The sequence below is a fragment of the Apodemus sylvaticus genome, chromosome 1 (genome assembly GCF_947179515.1).
Source record: "Apodemus sylvaticus chromosome 1, mApoSyl1.1, whole genome shotgun sequence".
Lineage (NCBI taxonomy): Eukaryota > Metazoa > Chordata > Mammalia > Rodentia > Muridae > Apodemus > Apodemus sylvaticus.
Window position 1 is genome coordinate 170,156,746 of NC_067472.1, and position 18,468 is coordinate 170,175,213.

Consider the following 18,468-nt stretch of genomic DNA (forward strand, 5'->3'; position numbering starts at 1 on the left):
GCTGTGCTCTTTTCTCCACCCATCCAGTCCAAGATCTCATCCAAGGGATCGTGAGTGCTACCCACAGCTGGCAGTTCCTCCCACTTCAATTTATGCACTCAAGTCACATGAATGCCCAGAGGCCCGTCTTACCTGAGATTCTAGATCCTGTCAAGTCGCCAGCGCTAACCATCACATCCTGCCAAAACAAAACAAAACAGAACAAAAAGCCCTCCTGACCCCCAAAAAGATAAAAAAGAACTGGGTGTTCAGCTCAGAGAGGGGATGCCTGCCTCACACACGAAGAGGTGTGTTTAATGTCCAGAACTACACAGAGAGAACACTTATTAAAACCAAAGGGTCGGGTGTCCACAGAGAATGTACAGACATTAAAGAATTCATCACAGTTTATTGATTTTCCTTTTACAAACACTAAGTCGCTGGCCTACTTCAGCAGGAGTTTCCGGTTTTGCCTGTATGTACAAGCCCTGGTCGGAAGGAAAAACGAAGAAGTCAGTCAGGTGGGCCTGTTGTGGCGGTTGGGAGGTTGAGACAGAAGAATTGTTCTGAGTTCCAGAATACCTTTGATTATAGAGTGAGACCATATCTCAAAAATTCCAAACACTTGGGTTGTGAGGTGGATCATGAGGTAAAGAAAGCTGCCAACAAGTCTGCCGGTCTGGAGCTGATCCTCAGGACACACATGGTTTCCAGTGAGAATGGACTGGGAGTCATCCTCTGACCTCCACAGGCCTGCCTGGGTATGCATGTGCTACACCACACACACACACACACACACACACACACACACTATAGAGGTAATAAATGACAGCTAGCTAGATGATACATGGATATATTGATAAAGGATAGCTAGCTAACTAGACAGATGGATGCATGAATAGGTAGATGGGTAGATAGGTGATGATAGATTAGATTGATAGATCGATCAATCACAGGATGGGGGAAGACAGAGGCTAGAACCGACTCCACGCATATCAGAGGCTCAGCCAGAGACATCATTGTTTCTGGTCAGGATGGGGGCGACTATGGAATCAAGAGAAGCGGTAACAAGGAGGGACAGACAGAAGGAGAAATAACCAAAGGACAGAGGCTGAGCGCTATGACGGAACAGCACCCCTCCCAAAGCTGTGTCTCCCACTTTCCCACTCCCCAGCTTCTGCTCAAGTGGCCCTTTTGGAAACAGTCTGCCGGGTGTAAGACAAGCTGACAAGCTGACGTCACTGTGGCTTTAGATCCGGCCTATATCCAAACACTGGGGTCTTTACATGAGAAAGGCAAGGCCTCAGTGAGTCTCGGAGAGAAAACAAAACACCTATCTAATGAGCGGAAACCTAGATATCCCTGGCTGGGACCCAAACTAACAGCAAAGTGAGGCTGTGGGTGTGACATGGTGGCACAAGTGCTCCCTCGCATACGGAAGCCTGGAGTCCACGCCCACCTCTAAACGACACCTGTAAACCTGCACTAGAGAGCCGGAGGCAGGAATGGCAGGAGTTTCAGGTCATTCGCAGCTACACCATGAAATTGAGTTTGAAACTAGCCTGGCTGGGTGAGACCCTGACCCCTAAAATCAAAGAGTAAAAAGCATAAAGTATGAAGAAAGCCCAGTATCTCTGCCTTCAGGGGTTTTTTGTTGTTGTTTTTTGTTTTTGTTTTTGTTTTTTGTTTTGGTTTTTTTGAGACAGGGTTTCTCTGTGTAGCCCTGGCTGTCCTGGAACTCACTCTGTAGACCAGGCTGGACTCGAACTCAGAAATCTGCCTGCCTCTGCCTGGGATTACAGGCGTGCGCCACCACTGCCTGGCTGCTTTCAGTTTCCATTTACCCGCCCACTGGCTTGCCTGCTCTCCTGCACACAGGGATTTCCTACCTGGCATCTGGGCAGACCAGCCTCTCTTTCCCACTGAAGACAACTCTAAGAGTAACTGAGACACCTTACTGCCAGCCAGCTGTTTTTAGCGTCCTGTTCCAGATCAGCCTAAAGGTCTTTCTACGGTCATTGTTCTAAGTCCTTGGTCTCAGGATAACAAATGTGGCAGGGTCGGGGGTGAGGGGGAATGGGGGGGGGGGGACTGGAAGATAGCTAAGTGGTTAATAGCATTAGCTTCTGCTCCAGGGGACGCAGATTACATTCCTCCACCTATATGGTGGTTCAGAACCATTTGTATCTCCAGTCCCAGGGGATCCAATGCCCTCTTCTGGCAGGTACACACTGCACAAACTTACACATAGGCAAAAAAACCCATTCACATAAAAAATAAAAACATAAATAGGAGCTGGTCAGGCCTGGGCGAGCTCACACTGGCAGCACGGACCTCCTGGGAAAGGTTTGCTCCCTCGAGCACTGGGGACTTCACACCGACCTGCAGAAGCAGGTCTGAGATTAATGGCTCAGTCAACTACATCCTGACTGGACCATGGTTCCTACCCATTCGCCAGGTCCTCCCTTGTTTAAATGCAAATCTCTGGTCACCACGCTGCAGCTGCAATACTTTAATTTTCCCAGCATAGCCCAGTGGTGGTGGTGGCAGCAGCGCCGCACGCCTGTAATCCCAGCACTCAGGAGGCGGAGGCAGGCGGATTTCTGAGCCCAGCCTGGTCTACAGAGTGAGTTCCAGGACAGCCCGGACTACACAGAGAAACCCTGTCTCGAAAAAACAAAATCCAATAAAATAAAATAAAATAAAATAAAATAAAATAAAATAAAATAAAATAAAATAAAAAATTAAAAAAAAAAATCCCAGCATGGCCACTGTGAGGAGAATGTCTTCCTTCCTACCCACCAAGCAATTCTGCTTGCTTCCCTTGGGGGAAAGTGGCCGGCCCAGTCAGTCATTTGGGATCTGCTGGCCAAAGACTCCAGCTACATGAAATCAGAGGCAAAGCGTGGCTAGAAGATACAAACTCAGGGGTGTCCAGGGTTGCCAGCTGCTAAGGGCAGCCAAGAGACAGGTGTGGGGTGAGCCACCCACCCTCGGGGTCTCCTTCGCCAACCCACGATATAGGATGTCTGGCCTACTAATTCACACCTTTACACATTTTACATTTATTATGTGTGTCTGTGTGGAGCGGCATGTGTGTGGATGTCAGCGGAGGTATGGGAGCCATTTTTTCTCCTTCCGCCATGTAGGTCCCAGGGAGCTGACTCAGGTTATCAGGCAGATGACTTCATCCACTGAGCCATCCGGACAGCCCTAGGTAATGACTTCAAGAACTGAATGGAGGCTCCAGACTTGGTCTACCTCGCAGCCAAATGCTGGCAGAGGCAGGCGCTGGGCCACACCCCCAGGCTCTCACTGGGCCACCGGTGAGCCACACCCCCAGGCTCTCAGGGGGTAATTCTAGGCCACGCCCCCATTCCTCCCAAGAATAAATGTCTGCGGCTCTAAGCAATCACATACATAGGCCCTGTGTATATAGTGTGCCCTGGCTATATAGTGTGAGCTGTTAGGTTTCATCATTGATGCCAGGCAGAACTTGTCATCCCAGTGCTAAGAAGTCTGAGGCAGAAGATAAGGAGTTCCAGATTAGCCTGAGGTCCATGAGACCCTGCCTCACAAAATTAACTGATGGGCATGGTGGTGCTTGCCTTTATTCTCAGCCCCGGAGAGGCAGAGGCAGAGCGGGAGGCGGAGGCGGAGGCGGAGGCGGAGGCGGAGGCGGATGAATCTCTGTGATTTAGAGACTAGTGAGGTCTACATATTGAGCCAGACTAGCCAAGTTTACATAGTGTCCTGTCTCAAAAATGTTTAACAAATGAATAGATCAGTGACAATGTTGGTGACGAATATATAAACAATCCAGCTAGACAAACATTGGTGTGATCTTCACATCTATTCTTTCTGTTTCAGACAGGATCTCACCGCATAGCCCTGGCTATCCTGCAACTATGTAGACCAGGCTAGCCTTGAACTCTGAGATCCAGCTGCCTCTGCCTCCTGAGCGCTGGGACAAAAGGCATGTGCTTCTTCTTCTTCTTCTTATTATTATTATTATTAATTTTTCTCCTTTATTCTCCTGTTTTTAATGGAAGAAGGGACTCACAAAGGCAGGGGGGAGGCTAGGGACCTTTGTAAGCTTTGTGATTTAGGAGTGAGGGAGAGAGAAAATGAGAGACACACGGAGAGGAGAGAAGGAAGGAGACGGTAAGGGAGAGCGGGGCAGGCGTGCTGGAGCCATGTCTCAGGGCTCCAGAGAGCTTACTGATCTTGCAGAGAAGCAAGCCTGGTCACCCGTGCCCACATGGCGGCGGCTCACAGGAATCCTCCGATGCCTTCTGGCCTCTATGGGCCCTGTGCTCATATGCACACACTCCTGACAAAGACACACACACACACACAGACACACACACACAATTAAAAATAATGTCTTGCCGACAGTAGTGACACACGCCTTGATCCCAGCACTCTGGAGGCAGAGGCAGTCGGATCTGTTTGAAGCCAGCCTGGTCTACAGAGCGAGCTAGAGTATAGCCAGGGCTACACAGTGAAACCCTGCCTCAAAACAACAACAACAATGACGACGACAACAAGTCTCAAAAGAGAGGTAGAGCAGGACAGACAAAGAACGACAAAGCAGCCTGGAGCTGAAGGGCACAGTGATGGGGACATCAAAGACCCCTTTACGCATCCATTTTTCTTCTTTTCTTCCTTTCTCACTCTTCCAGTTCTGTTTCTGTCTTTTTTTTTTTTTTTTTTGGGATGGGGTCTCATGTAGTTCAGGCTAGCCTCAAACTCACCATTTAGCCAACGATGACTGTGACCTTGTGACCCTCTTCCTCCACCTCCTAAAGGCTGCGACGGCAGGTGTGTGGTACCGCACCTGAGCCATCTAAGCCTGGGGATTGAACCATGACTTTGGGCATACTAAGGCAAACACCGCGCCTATGAAGGCCCCTCCCCCACCTTCCGAGATAGCATCTTTCCGTGTAGTTCAGACTGGCCTGGAACTTACACCCATCCTCCTGCTTCAAGCCTCCCAAGTGCTGGGGCCGTAGTAGCGGACCACTACACCTGACCCGTATCCATGTCTGAATGACTTGGGGACAAAGGGGTTTCGGAGTAACTCACGCGATCAGGATGACCAGGAAGGTTAGGATGGCCAGTCCCACAGTCACCAAGTCTCCCACCAGCACCATGTTCCTCAGTTGGTTGTCCGCCTGGAACTTTAGAGTCATGCGGTACTGCCCGTCCTCTGGACAGGGGAAAGCGAAACTCAGCTTCCAACCGTTGCCCTTGGCAACCTCCTCCCCCTCCTCCACTCTGCTCCGGGGCTCACCACCCAGCACTGCGGGTCAGGCTCTCAAGTACCATTCACTGGGGCCAGCGCTGCAGCCCAGGCTGTCCCAGCCACAGCCCAAACCAAGGGCTACGTGAACCACACTTCCCGTTGACTGTGAGAGGGAGGCAAGAAGTTGGACCCAAACCCAAGAGAAGAGTTGGGCTCACAGCTATCATCTGAACACTCGGGATGCTGAGGCAGGAGGACTACTCTGAGTTGAGGGCAGTCTGAGCTACAGAGTGAGAACCTGTCTCTTAGAAAGGAGGAAGGGAAAAAGAGGTGAGGGGAAGAGCAATGGGAAAGGGAGAGGAGAGGAAAAGGAGGAAGGGAGGAAAGACACCAACCGAGGACACCAAACGCAGACAATGTCTCCTGGCACCGTGCTCTGTAGCTGAGACCACGCCCCCTAACCCCGCGGGCTTCCTGACATCTGTTCTGCAGCTTCCTCTCTCTCCTCAGCCCTGCAACACTTTCTACAACCAAGACTCTTGGCTTGACCTCTGCAACTTGACTGTAACTGTGTCCTACCCACCCTCTGCACACACTGAAAGTATAAACTTTTGGTTAAAAAAAAAATGCCGGGCAGGGTGGCACACTGTTAGGCAGATCTATGTGAGTTTGAGGCCAGCCGCTCTACATAGGGAAATCTTGTCTCAACAAATCAAAAAACAAACAAGCCAACATAATAAAAATGAGCAGGCAAGTCCTTGTGTTGGGCCCTAATTGGAATAAATCAGCAGCTGTGGAAAAGATGCAGGTGACAATTAGGGACATTGGTGGACAGGTGTGAAGTTGTCTGGTGTTGATAAGGACACGGCCAGCAGGCAGGTAATGCTGGCTACACAAGCTTGAGGACCCGAGTTCGAATCTCAGAACCTATGCAAAAATCCAGGTATGGTTATACACACACACCTCTGTCCCCAGGGAGGCTGAGACAGAAAGATTGATGAGACATCTTGGATACCAGTCTGGCTCCAGATCTAGCAGGAGACCCTCGTTCAAGGGAGCACGTTGGAGAGAGACGGGGGATACCTGGTGTCTTCGTCGGACTTGTGCATGTTCCTCTCTACAGCCACATGTTCACACATGCCAGACGCATACTCAGGGAATTTATCAAGAGACCATTGTGGCTATCGGAGACAATGTCCTTAGGACATCGGAGACAGTGTCCTCAAAGCTACATGTACTGTATGGGAAAAGGCAGATACCCATGGTTCGTTCTTTCTTTTTTTCTTTTTAAAGATCTATTTATTTATTATATGTACACTATAGCTATACTTCAGACACACCAGAAGAGGGAGTCAGATTTCATTACAGATGGTTGTGAGCCACCATGTGGTTGCTGGGATTTGAACTCAGAACCTCTGTAAGAGCAGTCAGTGCTCTTAACCACTGAGCCATCTCTCCAGCCCCCGACTGTGATGGTCTGGATGAAAATGGTCCCCACAGGCTCATAATACTTGGTCACCATGGAGTGGCACTGCATCAGGAGGTGCGGCATCATTAGAGGAGTCAGTCACTGCGGTTGGCTCTGAGGCTTCAAAAGGTCAAAGCTCAGTTTCTCCCTTCCTGCTGCCCACATCTGGATGCAGAGTGCACCCTGCACACATCTGGATGCAGAGTGCGCCCTGCCCACATCTGGATGCAGAGTGCGTCCTGCCCACATCTGGATGCAGAGTGCACCCTGCACACATCTGGATGCAGAGTGCGCCCTGCACACATCTGGATGCAGAGTGCGCCCTGCACACATCTGGATGCAGAGTGCGCCCCGCCCACATCTGGATGCAGAGTGCCCCGCTGCTTCTCCAGCACCACGTCTGCCGTGTGCTGCTATGATCACAATGGACTAAGCCTCACTTCGGTCACGTGGTTCTGGTTTTAGAGTCAAGGATGGAGGAAAGTGGTTATGAAATCTCCCTTCACGACTAAGGAAAACTGCTGAGGCCAAGCATGTGGCAGGGTTGTCCCTGCCCGGAGGCCCAGAAACAGCACCGAGTGAAGTTGTGAAGGTGAAGCCAAGAGGTTAGTGATGCCAGAGCTGTGGGTCCCCTGCTGAGGAGAGCGGAGAGACAAGTGTGCTGCAGTCAACGAAGCTGAAAGGAGCTGGAGCTCTGAAAAGCGCTTTGACATCAGGCACGGAGAGGCAGAGTTTGGAGTGTGCCCAGCTGGGTTTTGGTCTTGCCTTAGTCCAGGCTTTCCTCACTGTGCTCCCCTCCTCCCCACTGTGCTCCCTTCCTTCCCACTGTGCTCCCTTCCTCCCCACTGTGCTCCCTTCCTTCCCACTGTGCTCTCTTCCTCCCCACTGTGCTCCCTTCCTCCCCACTGTGCTCCCTTCTTTTCCACTGTGCTCTCTTCTTCCCCACTGTGCTCCTTTCCTCCCCACTGTGCTCCTTTCCTCCCCACTGTGCTCCCTTCCTTCCCATTGTGCTCCCTTCCTCCCCACTGTGCTCCCTTTCTTCCCACTGTGCTCCCTTCCTCCCCACTGTGCTCCCTTCCTCCCCACTGTGCTCCCTTCCTCCCCACTGTGCTCTCTTCCTCCCCACTGTGCTCCCTTCCTCCCCACTGTGCTCTCTTCCTCCCCACTGTGCCCCCTTCCTCCCCACTGTGCTCCCTTCCTCCCCTTTGGATATTAATCCTGTGCCCTTGTATGCTGGAAGTATGTGATCTGCTCTTTAATTTTGATTTTACAGAGGGTCACAGTTAAGAGACTGTGTGAGTCTCAGAAGAGACTTTGAACGTGAAAACAGAGTTGAGGCTGTGATAGACCATGGCGATGTATGAGGTTGGACTAAATGCATTTTGCAGTATGATCTGACACAGGCCTATTGTAGCCAAGGAGTGTGATGTGGTTTGAATGAGAACGGCCCAGACAGCCATGGTGGACTAAAGGCCCGGATCACTAAGCCAGCCCCAGTTAAGTGCTTTTCCCTAGGAGTTGCCACGGTCATGGTGTCTCTTCATGGCCATAGAACACCAAGACAAACACCATGGCAAAGATAATGAAGCATTAAAAAAATAAAGGTACCGAGGTTAGAGAGATGGCCCAGTGGGTGGGGAGGAGCACGGACTACTCTTCCAGAGGGCCAGAGCTCAATTCCCAGCACCCACACGGTGGCTCACAACTGTCTGTAAGTCCAGTAAAAATAAATTGTTAAAAATAGAATAAACTCAACAGCAAAGACTAAAATGAGTGAAACACAGGTGGAGAAGCCGTGCAGTTTACCACAGAGTGATCTTTCTGGATCACGTGTCACCGGGAGGCCCTGAGACCTGAGGAGGGGGAGGGGAGCAGTGATAGAGTTGGGACAGCAGAGCCGTGGCTGGGAGGCCAGGCTACGCCATCCCATCCGCTCTGCTGTAAGGATGTGGGTGTGTGTAGAACGTGTGAGTGACTGAGTCGACCTTTCTATGCTTTTCACACATGAGACTATCTAAACATACACCTTGTTTTCTGAGAGAGGATCTTTTCAGTGTGTGTGTGTGTGCCAGAGGTGAGGTGTCTTCTTTAATCCCTCTTCACCCTGATTTTGATGCAGGGTGTCTCCCTGAAACTAGTCCTTACAAATTCGTCCAGGCTGGCCAGGGAGTTTCAGGAATCCACTTCTCTCCCCTACTACCCAACCCCAGAGTGACAGGGTTGTACACAGGAACTATGTAGCTCAGGCTAGCCTTGAACTACAGATCCTTCTGCCTCAGCCTCCCAAATGTACATGGGGAACCTTGAAACAGGACTCTACAGAAACAAAGACTGCGGGGAGCCTTGAAACCACTCTCCAGGAGCATGTCTCTCTCCTATGCCACCCTGGCCTTTCCAAACCCACAGCTTACCAAAGCAGTACTTTTCCTTGATGCACTTGGGAATCGTTTTCTTGCAATACCAACAGTCCAGGGCCTCCTCCTTGAACGAGTCTGGACAGGGTGAAAGGGAGACGTGGAGAAAAGCAAAGCCCAAGAACAGGGGAGACAAGGGGAGAAGGAGGAGGGGTCCCCGGGGCTCCGAGGGCTGCAGGAGCTGCTGCCCAGCACAGTCACTGGAGCAAATGCCGGCGGATCATGTGAGAAATGGTTTCTGAAGGACTAAATGGAATCCCCATAGGCCAGCTGACTGAATGTTCTGATCACAGAATATCTGTGTGTGTGTGTGTGTGTGTGTGTGTGTGCGCGCTAAGGATTAAACTTAGAGTCTTGAGTATTAGACAGGGTCTCTACCATTGAGCCACGCCCCCAGCCCCTCACTGGGGGATTCTAAACAGGGGCTCTACCACTGAGCCACGCCCCCAGCCCTCACTGGGGGATTCTAAACAGGGGCTCTACCACTGAGCCACACCCCCAACCCTCACTGGGGGATTCTAGGTAGAGGCTCTACCACTGAGCTATGCCCCCAGCCCTCACTGGGGGATTCTAAGCAGGGGCTCTACCACTGAGCCACGCCCCCAGCCCCTCACTGGGGGATTCTAGGCAGGGGCTCTACCACTGAGCCACGCCCCCAGCCCCTCACTGGGGGATTCTAGGCAGGGGCTCTACTACTGAGCCACGCCCCCAGCACCTCACTGGGGGATTCTAGGCAGGGGCTCTACCACTGAGCCACGCCCCCAGCCCCTCACTGGGGGATTCTAGGTAGAGGCTCTACCACTGAGCCACGCCCCCAGCCCTCACTGGGGGATTCTAGGTAGAGGCTCTACCACTGAGCCACGCCCCCAGCCCTCACTGGGGGATTCTAGGTAGAGGCTCTACCACTGAGCCACGCCCCCAGCCCCTCACTGGGGGATTCTAGGTAGAGGCTCTACCACTGAGCCACGCCCCCAGCCCTCACTGGGGGATTCTAGGTAGAGGCTCTACCACTGAGCCACGCCCCCAGCCCTCACTGGGGGATTCTAGGTAGAGGCTCTACCACTGAGCCACGCCCCCAGCCCTCACTGGGGGATTCTAGGCAGGGGCTCTACCACTGAGCCACGCCCCCAGCCCTCACTGGGGGATTATGGGTAGAGGCTTTACCATTGGTCTACATTGCAAGTCCACTTTTTTTTAAGAGCCATGCCTTAACCAAAGCTTCGTTTTTGGCTGCCATGGAACATCTCATGTATTTCCCATGTGTGCTCATTCACACAGACATGCATGCATGGAGGCCAGAGAACCTAGAAGTCTGTGCCCCAATCATGTGGGGCAGAACACGGGCTGTTGAGGGGCTTTGTTTTGTTTTTTGTTTTTGTTTGTTTTGTTGTTGTTGTTTTGTTTTGGATTTGGTTTTTTGAGACAGTGTTTCTCTGTGTAGCTGTGGCTGTCCTGGAACTCACTCTGTAGACCAGGCTGGCCTCGAACTCAGAAATCTGCCTGCCTCTGCCTCCCAAGTGCTGGGATTACAGGCATGCGCCACCACCACCCGGCTTGTCGAGTTTTTTAAAGCAAGCACCATTGCCCTCCGAGCCACTCGTTGGCCTCGACGTTTATTAATTTTTAGATCTGCTACTTTTGATCTCGAAGGCGCCTCTGACAAAGGTGTGGCAGGGTGCAGGTTCACCTGACTACTCCTCTTTCTGTGCAGCAGGATCCTAGATCCCTTTGCAGTGAGTTACACCCTCATGCCCTCTATTGAATCAAAGGAAAATGAAACTCTGTTGGGTATCATTCCAGGCCACACAACTGTCTGTGTGGCTTCCTAGTCTCAGAGGTCAGTATAAAAGCCACACACCCAGTGGTACCCACAGTTACAGAGTTCCTGAGGCCCCAGTTCAAAGACTGTAATCATTTTTCATTAGCCCTCAAAAAGCAAATCTTGAAGAGCCAGCGAGATGGCACAGCTGGTAAAGGTGTTTGCCCACAAGACCGGTGACCTGAGTTCAATCCCAGCGACCCATAGGAAAGAAGGGGAGAACCCAGTTCTCTTCTGACCTCCACATGTGTGTTGCACTCACACACACATATCTTAATAAAATAAAATAAAATGTAAAACAAACAAAACAGCAAGCTGGGTGGTGGTGGTGCACACCTTTAATCCCAGCACTCTAAAGACAGAAGCAAGAGGATCTTTATAAATTCTAGGTCAGCCTGGTCTACTGAGCGAGTTCAGCACAGCCAAAGCTACACAGAGGAAAACCCTATCTCAAACAAACAAACAAACAGACCCAAAGCAAGTCTTGAGGTCATCTAGGTAACTCATGAAATACCAGCACTGTTGAGGGTTGAGGCAGGAGGATTGCCATGAGTTCCAGGTCAGTTTGGGTTACAGAGAGAGACCTTGTGTCAAAAAAGAAGCAAGGCGCCCCTGGGGAGCAGGGGGAGTGAGGCAGAGATAGCTCAGTGGGTAAGATGGCTGCCTCGTAAGCGTGAAGATTCAAGTTCAATCCTTAGAACAGAACAGCCGGGGGTGGTGTCCTGTGCCATTGCAGCTCTGAGGCAGAGACAGAGGGATCCCAGGGGCTCACTGGGCAGCCAGCCTAATCAGTGAGCTTCGTGACACCAGGAGACCCTATCTCAGAAGCCAGGGTGGAGCTGAAGAGATGGCTCAATAGTTCAAAAAATGTAGTAATTCTCAGATTCCAGCCCCGCATGGTGGTTCGCAACCATCTGCAACTCCAGTTCCAGGGGGCACTGCACACATGTGGTGCACATACATACATACATACATACATGCAAATACTCATTCATACAACTTTAAAAAATGACTGAAAATAACATGGTGGATGGCTACTGGGGCATCATGCCCAAGGTTGTTCCTCTGGCTTCCAAAAGTATGCATGCATACACATGCACACATACATGTGCACACATGAATGTGTGCATGTACACACATGCATGCATGCACACACACATGCACACATATACACACTCGCACATACACACATGCACACAAATGCATATGTGTGCATGCACATGTGCAGGCACATACAAACATTTATGCACAAACATATATACACATACTTGTGTATGCACATGAACACACATATATGCATGTGCACACACATGACCCCATGCATACACACATGTGCTCGCATGGACATTCATGCACACAGGCATGAGAGCACACACATGCATACAAATGCACACACACACATGTGTATGCATGCACTCACAGCAACCCCCCCTCCCTTGATGACTAGGGGTTCATGATTTTGTAGTAAAGTGAGTATGACATTGAGGTTTGACTTGGGAGGAATGGGGAACAGGTGTGGGCGCGGGGTGGAGAGGGAAATCAGGACTCACGACAAGTTTTGTGGTCACAGGCTGAAAGAGAAGAGAGCGGATATGAGTGACGTGCAGACATGCAGGCTTGAGAATTTCATTGGGAAGGGAGCAAGGGAGAGAAGGGGAAATCTGGGGAAGGAGAGGACGGAATGTTGGCAAGATGGGGTGCTGGGGGTCACAGAGGTGCTATCGGGAGGGAAGGAACTGGGAGGGGGGCGGCACCTTTGATTTCATAGTCCCTTAATGCTCGCTTTAGTTCCTTGATGGCATGCTCCCTGAAGCTCACCAGCTCTTCCAGCAGAGGAACATCTGAGGAGGGAAGGGATGCTCGTCGGTGCAGGTCCTCATCAAACCTCGGACCACTCACAGAACTGTCGAACAGCTACAGAGATGGCTCAGTGGTTAAGAGTAGGCGCTGCGCTTGCAAAGAACGGAGGTTCAGTTTCCAGCACCTACACGGTGGCTCACAAACACCTATAACTCCAGTTCTGGGAGGAGCTGCTGCCCTCTTCTGTCCCCCACAGGTACTGCATGCACAAACGGCATGCAGGAAAAACCATTCATACATACATAACATTTTAAGAAGTGCTCCAGCCGGGCGTTGGTGACACACGCCTGTAATCCCAGCACTCTGGGAGGCAGAGGCAGGCGGATTTCTGAGTTCGAGGCCAGCCTGGTCTACAGAGTGAGTTTCAGGACAGTCAGGGCTACACAAAGAAACCCTGTCTCAAAAAACCAAAAAAAAAAAGTGCTCCAGATTTTAGAGGTTTTCATTTCAGTTCTTTGCAAAAACAACCCGTTGAGTGTCCAGAAAGAATCTGAATTCTGGAAGGCTCCCAAGCGTTTGAGACTTAAATATGTGTTTGGACTTGTTTGTGCTTGAGTAACGACTGGCTCCCATGAATCCTGGCGCCTAGAAACAGCTGCTTATCTGCTTCTCCAGAGCTTCGAGGCTTGCTTTGAACTTTAATTAGGGAGGGATTCAAAGTCATGGTCCTGTTGCCTCAGCTTCCTGAGTTACTAGGGTGACAGGCCACGGGTTCACTCACTGGGGGACCGCTTTTACAAATGTCAGATTAATTAAAAGAAAAAAAAAAAAAGACAGCTGTGAAGAGACAGAATGAGAAGCTTGGTCTGACCTTAGATGGGGCCATGTTTATTCACTACGAAGGGGTAGATGGCCAGAATACCTACAGAGGAAGATGGGACGCTATCTCTTATACCATTGAAATGACTTCTGCAGTCTGCAAAGGAAGCTGGGAAATGTAGTCTTTCAGCTAGACACTGCCTAAAACATCTCATTTATAAAAATCGCAGTGTTTGAGAAAAACAGAAGTGTGTGGCAGACCACACCTTGTGATGGGCATCACAGAGATGGGCGTGTCCACGTACATCTTCAACTCTGTGTGGCTTTGGACAGATCACCTGGCTTCTCTGAGCCTCATTTTTCTCCCTCTCAACCTTTTCTCAAAAGTCTGCCTGCTAAACGTCACAGCAAAAGACACCCGCCTTTGTCAGCGACCCAGGGGAGAAGCAGGGGGGGGGGGGCGGGGGGGCGGGGAAGGGAAGGCAGGCGAGGAGGTGGCTGAAGGGTCTCCCACCTGTCTTAGAGTTAGCCTTTATATACTGGCTTTGATTCTTGAAGGATGTCACCACTTTTGCCAGTTGATCGACAACTGCAGACCAGAAGGGAGGCCGTGTCAGGTCAGAAGGCCCACAGCCACCCCGGCCTCTCCCCCACGCACCCAAGCACACACCCACTTTCCCCACGAACGCATTCATTGCATAGTCCCTGAAGAAGGGCCCCTCCATGCCCAGCAGCAGGGCCTGCGCGCGCGCCTGCAGCCCTTCCAGGTGAAACCGCTTGGTGACCGTGGCCTCACGCAGCTGCCTGAGCGCCTGGAGCACCGACTGGTCGCACTGCAGGCAGCCCCATCCCCCGGGGCCGCCCAGGCCACACAAAAGCACCAGGGTCAAGGCCAAAGGCATGGTGGGGGCTTTGTGACATCACAGGGGAGGCCCCAGAACGCTCCAGAGTATAACAGGAGCTCTGGAATCCAGTCCTTTAACATTTATAGAGCACCTGCTGGGAGCCTTGCTCTTTTCTGAAGGGAAACAGAGGAGGAGTGGAGCTGTGGGGGTGGGGTGGACTGATAGGAGAAGGAGGAGGGGAAACTGTAGTCTGGATGCAATATGTGAGAGAATTTTTTAAAAAAGCAACAGGTAGCCGGGTGGTGGTGGCGCACGCCTGTAATCCCAGCACTCTGGGAGGCAGAGACAGGCGGATTTCTGAGTTCGAGGCCAGCCTGGTCTACAGAGTGAGTTCCAGGACAGCCAGGGCTACACAGAGAAACCCTGTCTCAAAAAAAAAAAAAAAAAAAAAAAAAAAAAAAAAAAAAAAAACAACCAAAAGCCAAAAAAAAAAAAAAAAAAAAAAAAAAAAAGCAAAAAAGCAACAGGTGTTCTTGCCTAGGGATCTGAATTTGGTTCCCAGTATCACAAGGCAGCTCTAGTTGCAGGGGCTCTGACGCCCTCTTCTGGTCCTTCTGGGCACTACACCCATGTGCACTTACACATCATTTAAAAAAAAATTTTTTTTTTGGGGGGGGGCGTCCCTTTTGAGACAGGGTTTCTCTGTGTAGCCCTGACTGTCCTGGAACTAGGTTTGTAGACTAGGCTGGCCTTGAACTCAGAGATCTGCCTAGCTCTGCCTTCCAAGTACTGGGATTTAAGGCATGTATCACCACTGCCCAGCCTTAAAAATAAATTTTTAAAAAGTAGACTTAGATTCTGTGTTGTAGAACTTGGTGTGTTTGGGACACCTGGAATATGTGAATCTGCTTCAAGTGAGAATGTTACAAGCTAAGAATATGGACCACAAGCTTTTATGACAGTGTGGTGACATACTGACACACAGAAGAGCTGACTCACAGGAAACAAAGTAGAGCTATGACAATCCCTCTGCTGGCTACTCTATAAACCTAATGACTGCAATAGCAATGTCCTGAACATGATATATTTAAATAATTCTGAGAACTGATGTTACATTTTTGAGTTTTTAAAACTAATTTTCATTTACACCTCTCTCTCTCCTCTCCTCTCCTCTCCTCTCCTCTCCTCTCCTCTCCTCTCCTCTCCTCTCCTCTCCTCTCTCTCCTCTCCTCTCCCCTCTCCTCTCCTCTCCTCTCCTCTCCTCTCCTCTCCTCTCCTCTCCTCTCCTCTCCTCTTTTAAGACACTGTTTCTCCTTGTAGTTCTGGCTGTCCTGATACTCTGTAGACCAGGATGGCCTCAAACTTAGAACTCAGAGATCTGGCTGCCTCTGCCTCCTGAATGCTCCGATCAAAGGCATGTACCACACGCTTTTGTTAGTTTATGTGCACCACCTGCCTGCAGTGGCCTCCAAAGAGGTCAGAAGAGGGCACCATATCTCCTGGAGTTGGAGTGGCTGTGAGCCTTGCAGTGTGAGAACCAAAGTGAGACCTTCAGTGCAAAAGCAGTGAATGCTCCTATCTGCGGAGCCCTCTTTGCAGCCCGCAACCCCATCCTGCTTCCTGAGGGCAGGGCTTACAGGGCTGGGTCTCCACATGTCCTGTAGCATCCTAGCCTGGCGTCAAGCACTCTATTGACTAAGGTGCACCCTCGCCTCCAGACCCTGAGGGATTTTCCTCCCATTTTTTATTTTGTTTTAAGACATTGATTTGTGTTGGGAGAATCTATTTTGTACACTCTGTGAAGGTGTTTCTCTGTCCGTCTAATGCATTCTACAATTGGTTTAATAAAGCTTTTGCAGCAAAGCAGGGAGGATAGGCGGGACTTCCTGGCAGAGACAGAACTCTTGGAAAGAGTATGGAGGAAGCAGGGAGGAGAGATTTGCCAGCCAGACGTGAAGTGTAGCCTTCAGCGGCTACAATCGAACCGAGTACCTAGGAAGGAAGCTGGGGATAACTAGGAAGGCAGCGAGAAAGAGACGGAGACCAGGACAACGCAATTGCTGTTCGAGGCCCAATTTTAATGGGTGGCTGAGAATTTAAGGTTTGGGGGCGAGACCCTTCTCCCCAAGGTTCAGGCGACTGCTCAGGGGTCAGCTCCACTGCTCCACAATGCTCGGCGGGGAGCCTGCTTAGTTCTGGAAGAACAATGGGCCTCACCTTGGTCCCAGCGCTCCGCCCCAGACGGGAGAGGCTTGTGGCTAACTGAGGTCTGGAAATCCCCGCTCAGAGGACTGGGGGGTGGGGGGGGAGGGCACAGTGAAGAAGCAGGTGCAGAACTGGAGCTGTGACTGACTGCCACATCGCGGGTTTGCTTAGATGGTTAGGTTTCCGCAGTGAGCAAGTTGAGAGGCTGCCAAGCTGAGGCCTAAAGCGTTCATAAAGACATAAAAGGTCTCTGTGACATTATTTGGGGGCTGGTGAGCCAAGAAAGTCACGTCATAAATTTGTGTTGTGGATTGCCCTGGTGCTGTTTGTGTTTTGATGCTAATTCTGCTTTCCCAAGAGCAGCTGTCTGGGATGAGTGAATCACGTACTCAGGTGACGTCATGTGAACCTTCTCCCATTTTGTAAAAGAAAGGCTAGAACTGGTGACTGGGCAGTGGAAGGAAGGTGGAGCTGAAAAGTTTTAGGGAGAGCAAGAAGAGAGGGAGAGAGAGAGAGAGAGAGAGAGAGAGAGAGAAGAAGAAGAAGAAGAAGAAGAAGAAGAAGAAAAAGAAGAAGAAGAAGAAGAAGAAGAAGAAGAAGAAGAAGAAGAGGAGGCCCGGAGAAACCACGTTACAAGGGGTCTGTCTCATAGCTGGGGAAGATGGTAGTGTAGAGGGGGATCTGACCAATCTAGGTGCGCAGCTTGTATTCATACTAATTGAGTTGTGTTTTCCTTGCACAGGCTTATTTGGGTTGGAGATTTAGCGCAACAATTTGTTTTAAGAAAGTTTTAAGTTTGAGGCCAACCTGGATTTCTAAGTGAGTTCCAGGACAGCTGGAAAACTACACAGAGAAACCATGTCATAAAAAGAAAGATAGAGGAGAGAGAGAGAGAGAGAGAGAGAGAGAGAGAGAGAGAGAGAGAAAGTACAAGTACTTTTCACAATATTTATTATTATTATTTATTTATTTTGTTTTTTTTTTGAATTTGGTTTTTTTTCAAGACAGGGCTTCTCTGTATAGCCCTGGCTGTCCTGGAACTCACTCTGTAGACCAGGCTGGCCTCGAACTCACAGAGATCCACCTGCTTCTGCTTCCTGAGTGCTATGATTTAAGGTGTGCACTACCATACCCAGCTGTAAAATTTTTATTTATTTTTATGTGTGTAAGTGCTCAGTTGTATGTATGCTTGTGTGCCACATGCATGCAATGGCCACGGATGCCAGTAGGGGGCATCAGATACCCAGACCTGGAGTTACAGTTGATTTTGAATTGCCACGGGGATGCTGGGAATTAAACCTGGATCCTCTGCCAAGAGCGGTCCATGCAGGCAAGCCATCTCCCTAGGAACTACTTTATTTTTCTTTAAAAGTTAAACACTTACAGAGCCGGGCGGTGGTGGCGCACACCTGTAATCCCAGCACTCTGGGAGGCAGAGGCAGGCAGATTTCTGAGTTCGAGGCCAGCCTGGTCTACACAGTGAGTTCCAGGACAACCAGGGCTATACAAAGAAACCCTGTCTCAAAAAAACCAAATCCAAAAAAAAAAAAAAAAGAAAAAAGTTACATTTACCTGTCTTTGAGTTGGGAGGTATGCCTGTGGAAGTCAGAGGGCAAATCTGGGAAGTCAGTCCCCTCCTTCCACCTGGGTCCTGGGATCAAGCTCAGCTCCTGAGTCTTGGTGGCCAGAGCCTTCGCCCACTGAACCATCTTGTCCAAACCCCGTTCACTTGAAATGGGTTTCACCCTGCAGCCCCGACTTGCCCGGAACCCTGGAACTCACTGCATAGCTCAAGCTGGCATGAGACACACAGCAACCCTCTTGCCTCCGCAACCAAGGGCTGAGCGGACAGACATTCTCTGCACCAGGCT

General features: G+C 50.4%; 1 protein-coding gene across 2 annotated transcripts; it reads right to left on the reverse strand.

Moving 5' to 3' along the window:
* Positions 1-424: 424 nt before the first annotated feature.
* Positions 425-14,449, reverse strand: Izumo2 (IZUMO family member 2). 2 transcript variants are annotated; one of them, XM_052178803.1, is made up of 7 exons: positions 14,218-14,449; positions 14,062-14,136; positions 12,683-12,769; positions 12,479-12,499; positions 9,107-9,187; positions 5,068-5,191; positions 425-467 (listed from the first exon to the last, which is right to left on the reverse strand). In XM_052178803.1, the coding sequence occupies exons 1-7, from the start codon at positions 14,447-14,449 to the stop codon at positions 425-427; spliced, it is 663 nt and encodes a 220-aa protein (XP_052034763.1). The 2 variants fall into 2 exon arrangements, with proteins under 2 accessions (XP_052034763.1, XP_052034768.1); XM_052178808.1 differs by lacking the exon at positions 9,107-9,187.
* Positions 14,450-18,468: the final 4,019 nt, after the last annotated feature.

Excerpts from the sequence above, each read along its gene's own strand:
- Izumo2 (XM_052178803.1), bottom strand. The coding sequence starts at position 14,449 with ATGCCTTTGGCCTTGACCCTGGTGCTTTTGTGTGGCCTGGGCGGCCCC. Across the intron at positions 9,188-12,478 it reads CTGTGACCACAAAACTTGTC|ACTCGTTCAAGGAGGAGGCC; the intron begins GTGAGTCCTGAT and ends CACCCTGTCCAG. Across the intron at positions 5,192-9,106 it reads CAAGGAAAAGTACTGCTTTG|AGGACGGGCAGTACCGCATG; the intron begins GTAAGCTGTGGG and ends TCCCCTGTCCAG.